The 15677-nt window shown below is 40.5% G+C and overlaps 1 protein-coding gene across 1 annotated transcript in view; it reads right to left on the bottom strand.

Moving 5' to 3' along the window:
• med27 (mediator complex subunit 27) overlaps positions 1–14765 on the bottom strand; it is a 71400-nt gene extending 56635 nt beyond the window's left edge. The window contains exon 1 of the mRNA XM_034171435.1: positions 14532–14765. Coding sequence (XP_034027326.1) covers positions 14532–14734 — 203 coding nt within the window. The 5' untranslated portion in view covers positions 14735–14765. The remainder of the gene's footprint in view (positions 1–14531) is intronic.
• Between the last annotated feature and the right edge of the window lie 912 nt (positions 14766–15677).

The raw sequence follows: 15677 nt of genomic DNA, 5'->3' as shown, positions 1-15677 counted from the left end.
AAGCTGTGAAATACAATCTGGGACTATTCCAGACAATAAACTGCAGTGAGTGCAGCATCCATTTAGTGAGAAAAAACCCAACTTTCCTTATTCAAATTCATTCCAGTAGTATTCTGCTCTTACTAGGATGCAGCAGTTTTCTATTTTGTCAGATAGTTCTGGAGGAAATCACTGAAGAAATTAACACATCAAAAATATGGTTTGACTGAAACAAACTGTCATTAAACTTAAATAAAACAGGGATGAAATGAAGGTGTAAGAGTCACTAGGTGTTCACAGGAAACATTTATTTCTATATGTATGTATGTATTTATTTATTTATGTTCATTGTTAGTTGGTTTTATATTTTCTGTTGTGTTTCTATTCAGGTTCTTTTTGTCTCTTTCTCTAAAATTGTACATAATAACTAATCATTAGATTATTAATATATAAACAAAAATAAATTTAAAAATTATTACAATTTGTAATACATTTGACTCTTTTACGACAACAAACGCTTGACAGCTGCAACTGCTTAATGCTAACTTTAACATTGTAAATGCCATAGACATGCTAACGTGTTAGCATCGGTCCCGTTTTTAAGTTATAAAATACATCTATCAACTGTTTCAGAAGACCATAACAGGTCGGTTTAACATAAAAAAGGTAAATAATATTCACAGCCATATGCTCTTTAGGGTTTTAGCGGGGGAAAGCGAAAGAAAAAAATTAATCAACAAAGCAATGATCGAAGCACTGCTTCGATCTGTGAATCACTGCTTCGATTGGTTCAAGGTTCAAACCAAAGCCGTGCTGCAGAAAAGTTGAATACAGACCCACTGCAGGGTCTGTAATCAATGTAGAGAAATTATCATTTTCCTGACAAACACCCCCCAAAACAACGGCCACTCTGAAGGACCGATAAGGGAATCGTTAAGCAAAACGTTTATTGATGTCGGTGGATCGAATCATTTCTTAACGATACCCAAAAGGAACCGGTTCTTGAAACCCATCCTTAGTCAGGTATGATGTCAACCATGCAAAGGCACTCCCAGTAATCCCAAAATGATTCTCCAACCTATTGAGTAGAATATGATGATCCATGGGATCAAACGCAGCACTGAGATATAACAGCACCAGAACTGTAGTGGTGTCCGACTCCATTGCAAGCAGAAGCTCATTCACCACTTTAGTGAGAGCTGTCTCTGTGGAAGGTCTATTCCAGAGTACTAGAGAGGAGAATTCAACCGATAGTCGAACCTCGGATTCAGGAGGAGCAGTGTGGTTTTAGTCCTGGTCGCGGCACACTGGACCAGCTCTACACCCTCCGTCCGGTGCTCGAGGGTTCATGGGAGTTTGCCCAACCAGTCCACATGTGCTTTGTGGATGTGGAGAAGGCGTTCGACCATGTCCCTCGGGGCACCTTGTGGGGGGTACTCCGGGAGTACGGGGATCTGGGGTCTTTTGCTAAGGGCAAAATCAGCACATCCAAATCCGAGGCCATGGTTCTTGACTGGAAAAAGGTGGCTTGCCATCTTCAGGTCGGTGGAGTGTCCTTGCCTCAAGTGGAGGAATTTAAGTATCTCGGGGTCTTGTACACGAGCGAGGGATGGATGGTGCGTGAGATCGACAGACAGATTGGTGCAGCGTCTGCAGTGATGCGGTGCAGCGTCTGCAGTGATGCGATCTACATTCCGACACTCACCTATGGTCATGAGATTTGGCTCATGACCGAAAGAACGAGATCGTGAGTACAAGCGGCTGAGATGAGTTTCCTCCGCAGGGTGGCTGGGCGCTCCTTTAGAGATAGGGTGAGGAGCTCGGTCACTTGGGAGGAGCTCGGAGTCGAGCCACTGCTCCTCCACGTCGAAAGGAGCCAGCTGAGGTGGCTTGGGCATCTTTTCTGGATGCGCCCTGGATGCCTCGCTGGAGAGGTTTTCCGGGCACGTCCCATTGGGAGGAGGCCCCGGGGAAGACCCAGGACACGCTGGAGGGACTACGTCTCTGTGTGTGGATCGGGAGGTCTGGGCGGCTTTGCTTGACCTGCTGCCCCGCGACCCGACTCCAGATAAAGCGGAAGAAAATGGATGGAAGGATGTCTCTGTGGAAAAACATTTTCTAAAAGCAGACTTCAGTGGCTCAAAGAGATTATTCTCAGTAAGATAGCCCACAAGCTGCCGTGAACCCACTTTTTCCAGAATTTTAGAGCAAAATGATACAACCCCAATTCCAATGAAGTTGGGACATTTTGAAAAATGTAAATAAAACAGAATACAATGATTTTCAAATCCTCTTCAACTTATATTCAATTGAATACACCACAAACACAAGATATTTAATGTTCAAACTGATAAACTTTGTTGTTTTAGTGCAAATATTTGCTCATTTTGAAATGGATGCCTGCAACACATTTCAAAAAAGCTGGGACAGTGGTATGTTTCCCACTGTGTTACATCACCTTTCCTTCTAACAACACTCAATAAGCGTTTGGGAACTGAGGACACTAGTTGTTGAAGCTTTGTAGGTGGAATTCTTTCCCATTCTTGTTTGATGTACGACTTCAGTTGTTCAACAGTCCGGGGTCTCTGGTGTCGTATTTTGTGCTTCATAATGCGCCACACATTTTCAGTGGGCGACAGGTCTGGACTACAGGCAGGCCAGTTTAGTACCCGCACTCTTTTACTACGAAGCCATGCTGTTGTAACACGTGCAGAATGTGGCTTGGCATTGTCTTGCTGAAATAAGCAGGGACGTCCCTGAAAAAGATGTTGCTTGGATGGCAGCATGTGTTGCTCCAAAACCTGGATGTACCTTTCAGCATTGATGGTGCCATCACAGATGTGTAAGTTGTCCATGGCATGGGCACTAACACACCCCCATACCATCACAGATGTGTAAGTTGTCCATGCCATGGGTACTAACGCACCCCCATACCATCACAGATGTGTAAGTTGTCCATGCCATGGGCACTAACACACCCCCATACCATCACAGATGCTGGCTTTTGAACTTTGTGCTGGCAACAATCTGGATGGTCTTTTTCCTCTTTTGTCCAGAGGACACAACATCCATGATTTCCAAAAACAATCTGAAATGTGGACTCATCAGACCACAGCACACTTTTCCACTTTGCGTCTGTCCATTTCAAATGACCTCGGGCCCAGAGAAGGCGGCAGCGTTTCTGGATGTTGTTGTTGTTTGGCTTTCACTTTGCATGGTAGAGTTTTAACTTGCACTTGTAGATGTAACGACGAACTGTGTTAACTGACAATGGTTTTCTGAAGTGTTCCTGAACCCACGCAGTAAGATCCTTTACACAATGATGTCGGTTTTTAATTCAGTGCCGCCTGAGGGATCGAAGGTCACAGACATTCACTGCTGGTGTATTCAGTTGAATATAGTTTGAAGAGGATTTGCAAATCATTGTATTCTGTTTTTATTTACATTTTACACAACTTAATTGGAATTGGGGTTGTAGATTTGATATCAGCCTATAGTTTGTCAATACACTAGGGTCAAGATTAGCTTTCTTAAGTAATGGTTTAATCACTGCAGATGTGAAACATTTAGGAACAGATCCAGAAGTTAATGAAACATTAATAATTTCCAGCACAGTCGGTCAAAGAGTGTCACAGGTCCTTAAACAGTTTCGTTGGTATAGGATCAAATAAGCAGGTTGTGCTTTTTGTAGACATTATGAGTTTCGTCAGCATGCCTAGTGAGATACTATCAAATTCTGTAAATCTAGGTAATACCTCAGTGATGGCACCCCCCTCAATAGCAGGGTTTAGTGGCTGGTTTAAGGCATGCTGGGATAGAGATATACTTTATTGGTCTCACAGTGGAGAAATTATGTTTACAGTCCAGTTACCTCAGACAGCAATTCATCTTTGGATGCTGTAGCTCCTCTGAAAAAGAGAGCTTTAAATCAGAAGTGTCTGACTCTGTGGTATAACTCACAAACTCATAGCTTAAAGCAGATAACCCGTAAGTTGGAGAGGAAATGGCGTCTCACTAATTTAGAAGATCTTCACTTAGCCTGGAAAAAGAGTCTGTTGCTCTATAAAAAAGCCCTCCGTAAAGCTAGGACATCTTTCTACTCATCACTAATTGAAGAAAATAAGAACAACCCCAGGTTTCTTTTCAGCACTGTAGCCAGGCTGACAAAGAGTCAGAGCTCTATTGAGCTGAGTATTCCATTAACTTTAACTAGTAATGACTTCATGACTTTCTTTGCTAACAAAATTTTAACTATTAGAGAAAAAATTACTCATAACCATCCCAAAGACGTATCGTTATCTTTGGCTGCTTTCAGTGATGCCGGTATTTGGTTAGAATCTTTCTCTCCGATTGTTCTGTCTGAGTTATTTTCATTAGTTACTTCATCCAAACCATCAACATGTTTATTAGACCCCATTCCTACCAGGCTGCTCAAGGAAGCCCTATCATTATTTAATGCTTCGATCTTAAATATGATCAATCTATCTTTGTTAGTTGACTATATACCACAGGCTTTTAAGGTGGCAGTAATTAAACCATTACTTAAAAAGCCATCACTTGACCCAGCTATCTTAGCTAATTATAGGCCAATCTCCAACCTTCCTTTTCTCTCAAAAATTCTTGAAAGGGTAGTTGTAAAACAGCTAACTGATCATCTGCAGAGGAATGGTCTATTTGAAGAGTTTCAGTCAGGTTTTAGAATTCATCATAGTACAGAAACAGCATTAGTGAAGGTTACAAATGATCTTCTTATGGCCTCGGACAGTGGACTCATCTCTGTGCTTGTTCTGTTAGACCTCAGTGCTGCTTTTGATACTGTTGACCATAAAATTTTATTACAGAGATTAGAGCATGCCATAGGTATTAAAGGCACTGCGCTGCGGTGGTTTGAATCATATTTGTCTAATAGATTACAATTTGTTCATGTAATGGGGAATCTTCTTCACAGACTAAAGTTAATTATGGAGTTCCACAAGGTTCTGTGCTAGGACCAATTTTATTCACTTTATACATGCTTCCCTTAGGCAGTATTATTAGACGGTATTGCTTAAATTTTCATTGTTACGCAGATGATACCCAGCTTTATCTATCCATGAAGCCAGAGGACACACACCAATTAGCTAAACTGCAGGATTGTCTTACAGACATAAAGACATGGATGACCTCTAATTTCCTGCTTTTAAACTCAGATAAAACTGAAGTTATTGTACTTGGCCCCACAAATCTTAGAAACATGGTGTCTAACCAGATCCTTACTCTGGATGGCATTACCCTGACCTCTAGTAATACTGTGAGAAATCTTGGAGTCATTTTTGATCAGGATATGTCATTCAAAGTGCATATTAAACAAATATGTAGGACTGCTTTTTTGCATTTACGCAATATCTCTAAAATCAGAAAGGTCTTGTCTCAGAGTGATGCTGAAAAACTAATTCATGCATTTATTTCCTCTAGGCTGGACTATTGTAATTCATTATTATCAGGTTGTCCTAAAAGTTCCCTAAAAAGCCTTCAGTTAATTCAAAATGCTGCAGCTAGAGTACTGACGGGGACTAGAAGGAGAGAGCATATCTCACCCATATTGGCCTCTCTTCATTGGCTTCCTGTTAATTCTAGAATAGAATTTAAAATTCTTCTTCTTACTTATAAGGTTTTGAATAATCAGGTCCCATCTTATCTTAGGGACCTCGTAGTACCATATCACCCCAATAGAGCGCTTCGCTCTCAGACTGCAGGCTTACTTGTAGTTCCTAGGGTTTGTAAGAGTAGAATGGGAGGCAGAGCCTTCAGCTTTCAGGCTCCTCTCCTGTGGAACCAGCTCCCAATTCAGATCAGGGAGACAGACACCCTCTCTACTTTTAAGATTAGGCTTAAAACTTTCCTTTTTGCTAAAGCTTATAGTTAGGGCTGGATCAGGTGACCCTGAACCATCCCTTAGTTATGCTGCTATAGACGTAGACTGCTGGGGGGTTCCCATGATGCACTGTTTCTTTCTCTTTTTGCTCTGTATGCACCACTCTGCATTTAATCATTAGTGATCGATCTCTGCTCCCCTCCACAGCATGTCTTTTTCCTGGTTCTCTCCCTCAGCCCCAACCAGTCCCAGCAGAAGACTGCCCCTCCCTGAGCCTGGTTCTGCTGGAGGTTTCTTCCTGTTAAAAGGGAGTTTTTCCTTCCCACTGTAGCCAAGTGCTTGCTCATAGGGGGTTGTTTTGACCGTTGGGGTTTTACATAATTATTGTATGGCCTTGCCTTACAATATAAAGCGCCTTGGGGCAACTGTTTGTTGTGATTTGGCGCTATATAAAAAAATTGATTGATTGATCCACAATTATTACTTGTTTACCGTTATAATGGCGCACATCAGAATTAAAGACAGCACATACACATTTGACATTGTTTATGTGCACTAAGTTTGAAGACGTCCGTTACCCCAATTGAGGCAAGTGGGTGAAGCCCACGCAGCAACCCTGAGATGCGCCGCTGTCAGCTTGGGGGGAGTGACAGGGGCTGCAGCTAAAACTGCACCACCTCCGTCGAATCAATCAATCAATCAATCAATTTTTTTATATAGCGCCAAACCAATGGCGAAGGGGGAAGGAGTGACGTGAGCAGGCACTGGAAAGGGGGAGGGGGAGGGAATGGAGCATGCTTCAGTCCTGTGAAAAGCAGTTTATTGTCTTTATGAGATCAGATAAGAAACGGCCAATGTTCCCCAGGCCAAAAAAAATTCCTCTGGAGGAAAACAGTCGGGCAATTTGACCTTCAGGCTTGATAAGCCTGTAATGTTGTGGTCTGAGCAGTGAAAAACACTTAACAGTTCCACTTGCACAACCAAATCCCAATTATGAATTAAGAATATTCCCAATTATGAATTAAGAATATTCACCGGCCTCTGAAATCTTCAACTTCAAGATATGTTTAACCTAATGTCTCTATTTTCTTCTCAAAGTAATCCAAGAAATGTTGTGGTGTAAAAGAAGAGTGACCTACAGGTGGTTGTCCATATATAAGTGTTGCCACTGTGTTGAACAAGAACTTTGAGTTATGCTTGTTTTTGTTGAGCAATTCAGAGTAATAGGTCCACTTTGTAGCCAATAATGCATGCTTATAGTCTAAGATAGCATCACACCACACAAGGTGTAATACTTCTAATTTTGAACTACACCATTTCCGTTCTAGACCTCTAGCCTTATGCTTGAGGTCACGCAAGTAATCACTGAACCAAGGTCACTGTGTTTTGGGGAGCGTGGTTTTAACACAGGTGGCGCAGTCATGTCAAGTGTAGTTTTGAGCTCCGAGTTTAAATTATCCACAAGACTGTCTACTGATTGGGCATTTTCCAAACGTGAAGATAACATAAGTGAAGCTAAGGCAGTCGAGCTTCGAGTTCAGTCCTAGTTGAGGAATTGATGCGTTGCCGCAGTGATAAATAGGGATGGGTATTGATAAGATTTTATCGATATCAATGCCATTATCGATTCCGCTTATCAATACCTCTTGTGAATTTTCTGTGTACCAATACTAGACTTTACAGGGTTTCTATTGTTAAAGATTTTATATATATATATATATATGTTATCACTGTTAAACATTTGTACCTTTGTCTTCTTTCTGATGAAAATGTTATTGTGCTGCTTTGTACCTGTCTGTCTTTAAAATAACCCTGATAATGTACTTGTTATTCAACTTTGTCTTAAGTATGCTGAGGTCAGTCTGAACTGGGAGTGAAGGTAGTATGCTGAGGTCAGTTTTGACTGTTGTGAATTTATGATGCAGAACAAATGATAAGTGCAACAGAAGAGCCTGCAAGAACGGGATGTGCTGACCTTTGATGATAAGATTAAAGGAAAGAAACTGTTTCTCCACGCAGCTGCACTTATTGACGCATGTGTTTGTTTTACTTGAAGAAACTTGTCATGCGTTCTCCCCCCCCTTTAGGACAAGTTTCACGCTGTGGGTAGGTTTTCCTAATAAAAAGAGTGAGCAGGCACAACAGTCCTTAGTGCTTTCAGTGGTACTACGTGTACGGACTGTTTGCACTCCTCGCGAGCTAAATTTGACTTTCTGTCTCACTGGTGGTTCTTGACTCTGTTTGTCTTGTTAAAAGTTTTAAGAATGTTTGGAGGAGAAAATACCCAACATCTATGTCAACAACATTTTAAATTGGTCACTGGATCCTTGATCTGTGGACATAAATAAAAATAAACAAAACCTGTAGTTTTTGTCAAAACAAAAGCATTTCCTTTCAGACATTTTGGCATGAATGTCTCTCCGTACCTCTGAGTTGAGCTCAGCTGGCTGCTGCACGTCAGCGCAGGACATCTCATTTTGGGAGGAAAAAAACATTTTGATTGTTTGCAGTTTGTTTGTATTACAACAGTTGGCATTTAATTGTAGCAGGTGACTGAGAGATGTCGACGCATACTAAAATGAATCCAACGGAGTACAAACTTAAAGGAGTTTATCCAGCTCTTTGCAATAAGAGAGAAAAACTTCTACTTTGACGAAAAGCTGCTGTTTACACCATCAAAGGTAAGAACATCTTTTCTAAATATCCCAACATTCATACACTGAAAAAATTACAAATGACATAACATTGGTCAATTCGATTTTTCTTGTATGGAGTTTTTCCAATGGATTTGGGGTAATTTGGGGGCGCTGAATCTGGTGTTAGTTTTTGCCAATCACATCATGTTGTTGAGATATGAAAACATATTTCTCGTATCAAACATTGATACAGTTCTTGAAGTCCATACAAATATTGATTTTATTTATTTATTTATTCATTCATTCATTTTTTTTCATCAGCCAGTTATTATACATATTTCTAGTATCTAACATTGAAGCAAAAGATGCAGTCTCACACACCTCTTCGATATCATAAATGATGTTATACATCTTGTTCATGTTTAATGAACGTGGTTTGAAAACTGTGCTTTGAAGCTGTCTTTGTGCAGGATTAGTTGTGCCAAACTCATGGGTGATTCAGCAATGTATCCCCTATGCAACTCCACAAAATAAAGACAAAACCTCCTGAAATTTACTGTAGTGATTGTCGATGAGCTGGTAGGGTGCAATTCCAGCTATAAAGATAGGGGATACATTTTCTGGCAGGCCAACAGATGGTGGCTGCCAGAAAATGTATCCCCTATGCAACTCCACTAAATAAAGACAAAACTTCCTCAAATTTACTGTAGTAATTGTCGATGAGCTAAAGGATAAATTAAGATAAAACACCTGATGGTAGGGTGCAATTCCAGCTATAAAGATACAGGATAAAATTCTGGAAGGGTGACAGATGGTGGCTGCCAGAATTTGTATCCCCTATGCAACTCTACTAAATAAAGACAAAACTTCCTGAAATTTACTGTAGTAATTGTGGATGAGCTAAAGTATAAATGAAGATAAAACACCTGATGGTAGGGTGCAATTCCAGCTATAAAGATAGGGGATACAAATTCTGGCAGGCTGACAGATGGTGGGTGCCAGAAAATGTATCCCCTATGCAAGTGTACTAAATGAAGACAAAACTCCCTGAAATTTACTGTCAGAATTGTGGATGAGCTAAAGTATAAATGAAGGAAAAACACCTGATGGTAGGGTGCAATTCCAACTATAAAGACAGGGGATACAAATTCTGTCAGGCCGACAGATGGTGGCTGCCAGAAAATGTATCCCCTATGCAACTCCACTAAATAAAGACAAAACTTCCTCAAATTTACTGTAGTGATTATGGGTGAGCTAAAGTATAAATGAAGATAAAACACCTGATGCTAGGGCGCAATTCCAGCTATAAAGATAGGGGATAGAAATTCTGGTAGGCTGACAGATGGTGGTTACCAGAAAATGTATCCCCTATGCAACTCCACTAAATAAAGACAAAACTTCCTGAAATTTACTGTAGTGATTGTGGATGAGCTAAATTGATTTTGATTTATTGAACCTCCTAATTCATGGAGAAAAAATAAAATAACATAAAATATATAAAATCAACAATAGACAGACACAACAATATTAAAATGGTGACAATAAGTCATTGACAATCGAGCTCTCAAAGCCGCCAGCGGCAGTTAAAATAAAGCGAACACTGTCAGAGACACCACATTCAGGGGTTCTTTTGATGGTTCTCTTGCTAGCTCCTTTATAAGAAGTGTCACATAGATATCTAGCTATGGATATACCATACTCCTGGCAGATATTAACAACAGCTGAAACGAGATTAGCCTGACTAAACAATTGACCCTGAAGTGCTTGACATAAAAGATATTTACACAGTACATGTGTACGTGAGCTCGACAAGAACATAGACCTGAACAATGATAGTTTCTGGATATTGACATTTTTTGACACGATCGACACCTAATGCTTGGAGAAGAGGAGATGACCTACAGCAGGACTTGAGACCAAGGGCAGCTTTAAGAAACTCACTTTGGGCAACTTCAACCCTATCCTAAATATGAGTGATGGTGCCAGGATTACAACCCCCTGCACACAACCCCACGTCTTATAAGTAAGAAGAAGAATTTTAAATTCTATTCTAGAATTAACAGGAAGCCAATGAAGAGAGGCCAATATGGGTGAGATATGCTCTCTCCTTCTAGTCCCCGTTACTACTCTAGCTGCAGCATTTTGAATTAACTGAAGGCTTTTCAGGGAACTTTTAGGACAACCTGATAATAATGAATTACAATAGTCCAGCCTAGAGGAAATAAATGCATGAATTAGTTTCTCAGCATCACTCTGAGACAAGACCTTTCTAATTTTAGAGATATTGCGTAAATGCAAAAAAGCAGTCCTACATATTTGTTTAATATGCGCATTGAAGGACATATCCTGATCAAAAATGACTCCAAGATTTCTCACAGTATTACTAATAACTCAGACAGAACAATCGGAGAGAAAGAGTCTAACCAAATACCGGCATCACTGAAAGCAGCCAAAGATAACGATACGTCTTTGGGATGGTTATGAGTAATTTTTTCTCTAATAGTTAAAATTTTATTAGCAAAGAAAGTCATGAAGTCATTACTAGTTAAAGTTAAAGGAATACTCGGCTCAATAGAGCTCTGACTCTTTGTCAGCCTGGCTACAGCGCTGAAAAGAAACCTGGGGTTGTTCTTATTTTCTTCAATTAGTGATGAGTAGTAAGATGTCCTAGCTTTACGGAGGGCTTTTTTATAGAGCAACGGACGCTTTTTCCAGGCTAAGTGAAGATCTTCTAAATTAGTGAGACGCCATTTCCTCTCCAACTTACGGGTTATCTGCTTTAAGCTGCGAGTTTGTGAGTTATACCACGGGAATATTGTTAAGTCTTCAATTTCCATACCATAAGTCAGAACAAGATCTAAGATATGATTAAAGTGGTGGGTGGACTCATTTACATTCCTTTTACACTGTGTGGATGTTAAAATCGCCAACTATAATTATCTTATCTGAGCTAAGCACTAAGTCAGACAAAAGGTCTGAAAATTCACAGAGAAACTCACAGTAACGACCAGGTGGACGATAGATAACAACAAATAAAACTGGTTTTTGGGACTTCCAATTTGGATGGACAAGACTAAGAGTCAAGCTTTCAAATGAATTAAAGCTCTGTCTGAGTTTTTGATTAATTAATAAGCTGGAATGGAAGATTGCTGCTAATCCTCCACCTCGGCCCGTGCTACGAGCATTCTGGCAGTTAGTGTGACTCGGGGGTGTTGACTCATTTAAACTAACATATTCATCCTGCTGTAACCAGGTTTCTGTAAGGCAGAATAAATCAATATGTTGATCAATTATTATATCATTTACTAACAGGGACTTAGAAGAGAGAGACCTATTCCAGCGATAAAGATAGGGGATACAAATTCTGGCAGGCCAACAGATGGTGGCTGCCAGAAAATGTATCCCCTATGCAACTCCACTAAATAAAGACAAAACTTCCTGAAATTTACTGTAGTGATTGTGGGTGAGCTAAAGTATAAATGAAGATAAACCACCTGATGGTAGGGTGCAATTCCAGCTATAAAGATAGGGGATACAAATTCTGGCAGGCCAACAGATGGTGGCTGACTGAAAATGTATCCCCTATGCAACTCCACTAAGTAAAGACAAAACTTCCTCAAATTTACTGTAGTAATTGTCGATGAGCTAAAGGATAAATTAAGATAAAACACCTGATGGTAGGGTGCAATTCCAGCTATAAAGATAGGGGATAAAATTCTGGCAGGGTGACAGATGGTGGCTGCCAGAAAATGTATCCCCTATGCAACTCCACTAATTAAAGACAAAACCTCCTGAAATTTACTGTAGTGATTGTCGATGAGCTGGTAGGGTGCAATTCCAGCTATAAAGATAGGGGATACATTTTCTGGCAGGCCAACAGATGGTGGCTGCCAGAAAATGTATCCCCTATGCAACTCCACTAAATAAAGACAAAACTTCCTCAAATTTACTGTAGTAATTGTCGATGAGCTAAAGGATAAATTAAGATAAAACACCTGATGGTAGGGTGCAATTCCAGCTATAAAGATACAGGATAAAATTCTGGAAGGGTGACAGATGGTGGCTGCCAGAAAATGTATCCCCTATGCAACTCCACTAAATAAAGACAAAACTTCCTCAAATTTACTGTAGTAATTGTCGATGAGCTAAAGGATAAATTAAGATAAAACACCTGATGGTAGGGTGCAATTCCAGCTATAAAGATACGGGATAAAATTCTGGAAGGGTGACAGATGGTGGCTGCCAGAAAATGTATCCCCTATGCAACTCCACTAAATAAAGACAAAACTTCCTCAAATTTACTGTAGTGATTGTTGATGAGCTAAGGTATATATGAAGTTGAAATATCTGGTGTAATTTTAATTTAACGAGGTTAGTCCCATTGAGATCAAGGTCTCTTTTGCAAGGGAGACCTGAATATGTATAAAGTTTCCAGTTCACCTAACTTGCATGTCTTTAAATGTGGGAGGAAATTGGAGCACCTGGAGGAAACCCACACAAACATGGGGAGAACTTGCAAACTCCACACAGAAAGGCCACAGGTGGGAATCGAAGCAATGACCTTCCTGCTCTGAGGCAACACGTGCTAACCACAAAGCTACTGTGCTTATTAATCTATAAGATATAGAGAGATATCAGGGGTGGTGGTCAAGTGTTTCTTTGCATTTAATGATATGACAAAGTACTGCCTGGAAATTGAATCACTGTCCAGAATCTGAATAATTGTCCTGTGAAATTGAGGGGTGGGAGGGGGTGAAATGGAGCTTGGTGGGCATGGGGCAAGGGCACTCGACATATCTGCGCAGGTGGTGCCAAAATGCACCTCCCCATGTAAAAGGTATTACTGCTTAAGCGCCTTGGGGCAACTGTTTGTTGTGATTTGGCGCTATATAAGAAAAAAGTTGATTGATTGATTAAGTGTGGACAGTTATTCAGTGCAGAAAATCAGAATTTTTGAAATATTATTTGTACAGTAGTCACTTGTCATCTTGACTATTTTTTTTATTTTTAAATAGTTTTTGTCATTCTTTTATTTCTCGTTTTTTGATGTGTAACTATAAGCTCTTCACATAATTGTTTTTGCAGCACTTTTTTTTTCACAAAAGCTGTGACTAAATTACTGTTTTATTTTGGATATTATAAAGGTAGAATTCAACAGGGCACGTTTATTTCTATTTTAAAAACATTTTTTGCCCATAATACAACCAGAACTGCTTCATCCTGAATTACTGTCTGAATAATGAACTACTGTCTAACTTCACGCAGGTTATATTAACTGGGTTTTTAGATGTTATTACTGCATTAGTTTTATGTAAAAATGTCAGACGCTCAGGTCGTTTCTTCGTTATTTTCAGTGGGAGTTGCTGTGAGCTTCGATCGCTTCCTGTTCATGTTGTTTGGGGAGAAAGTGAAGTTTGCACTTTAACGTCCTGTTTATTGCAATAAATATTTTTTTTTAACAAACAGACATTTATATTTTACCTGTACATAATAAAATATGTAAAGTAAAAGAAAAAAAAAGTTTTATGAAGTGTTCTGACCACAGAACCAGACGAATGCGGTTAACGGAGGTGGAGGTGGAGAAGGGAGGGACGGAAGTTTGCGCACAATGTAAACACAAACTAAACTTAAACTGTAAATCCCTAACAGGGTCAAACAGACGTAACTTTAATTGTAAACTTGGAGGTCTTTGGACCCGGAAACACATTTATCACGTGATGCGTTTCGTCAGTGCTTAACAACCGGATACGGGCGCACTTGAAATGTTGCTGTGGTTCGCTCAGAGTCGCTCTGTCGCCGGAGCAAAGAAGAGGTTTAACTGGAGCGAAGAGGACGTTTACCCGCAGTAAAGAAGAGAGTAAACCGGGAGCGAATGTCTGTCGAACATCCAACGTAAAACTAATCAGTGCACTACTTTAAGGGAACGATCACCATCTTGAAGAGCCCCCGAATAACTATAGAGCCCATGGTGCAACTTTAAACCCCGGGTCTGGGGCCTACTGCATTCTATTTAAAAAAAAATCTAAGATAAATGAAAAGGTTTATTATACAGAGAATCTTACTTCAGGTCTCTGTTGACGGCCTGCAGGTGGTCCTGAAACTCTGCTATAAAATGCTTCTCTCGACCCTCAAGAGTCTCCCGATTCTTCATGCCGTCCTTCAGGGAGTCAAAGACCCGAGTGACGCTGGAACGGAGCGCCTGGATGCCGCTGATGGCCTGACTGAAAGCCTCCAGGTTCACGCCGACCGTAATCACATCCGCCATTCTCCTCTATCTGATGGTTCTTCTTCAGGTGCGACCGACTGACTGACATCCTCTGTGGCCCCCTGCAGGGCTGGAGCGTGAAAACACGAATGGGCGAACTGACGCTGACGTCACGCGGATCTAGTTACCGTCTCCACATTACGCGACGTGGGTCCGTATGTTATACCAGACCAGACTCAGACCACTGATCTGTATATATTACTGCATCGCTCATTGGCCCATGTAACGGAGTTAATATTGTATGTTAATTCTACTTGCCATAATTTATTTTATTTCCTTAAAGACTTCTGCAATAGTGGCTCCAGGGCGCCCTCTAGTGAAAGAGAGCAACTGGCAGCCTGAAGCAGGTGCCAGTTATATTAAGACATGCCACAGGTGAGCTGTGTGGCGTAGTGCTCTGTACCAGTTGATATAAGATAATGTTCATGTTGCTCTGTGAATCTGGGAAACGCTGAGACAGGTTGTGATGTAAATAAGAGCCACAACGAGTAGTTGCTGGAATTTTACATGCAAAAAAATAACGCTCAATGGCATAATAATGTGTAAGCTAAGTAGTTTAGCTCCGGTGCTAAATATACCTGCTCCTCTTCACAGCGTTGTCTGAGCCCCAGTGAGCAGAACTGCCCAGTAGAGGTGAGCGATACTGGGAATTTTGGTATTGATCCGATACCAAGTAAATACAGGCCCAGTATCGCCGATATCGATACTGATACCGATACTTCTTTCGTATTTAACCTTCATCAATCCAAAGGATCCAAAAGACCTAGGATAGAATTTCACCAAACATTGTATGTGACAACAAAATATTATCACAATCAACATTTTTGTTAAAAAAAAATATCACGAGGTAGAGGGCTGACAAGCTACAATACAAGGGTGCGCTGCTCCGTGTTGTGTGACACAGTGCAGCGCTGCTCTTACAGAGTAGACTTTGATGAATCTG

The sequence above is a fragment of the Thalassophryne amazonica genome, chromosome 5 (genome assembly GCF_902500255.1).
Source record: "Thalassophryne amazonica chromosome 5, fThaAma1.1, whole genome shotgun sequence".
Classification (NCBI taxonomy): domain Eukaryota; kingdom Metazoa; phylum Chordata; class Actinopteri; order Batrachoidiformes; family Batrachoididae; genus Thalassophryne; species Thalassophryne amazonica.
Note: the sequence above shows the minus strand (reverse complement) of the source record. Positions and strands in the feature narration are given on the sequence as shown.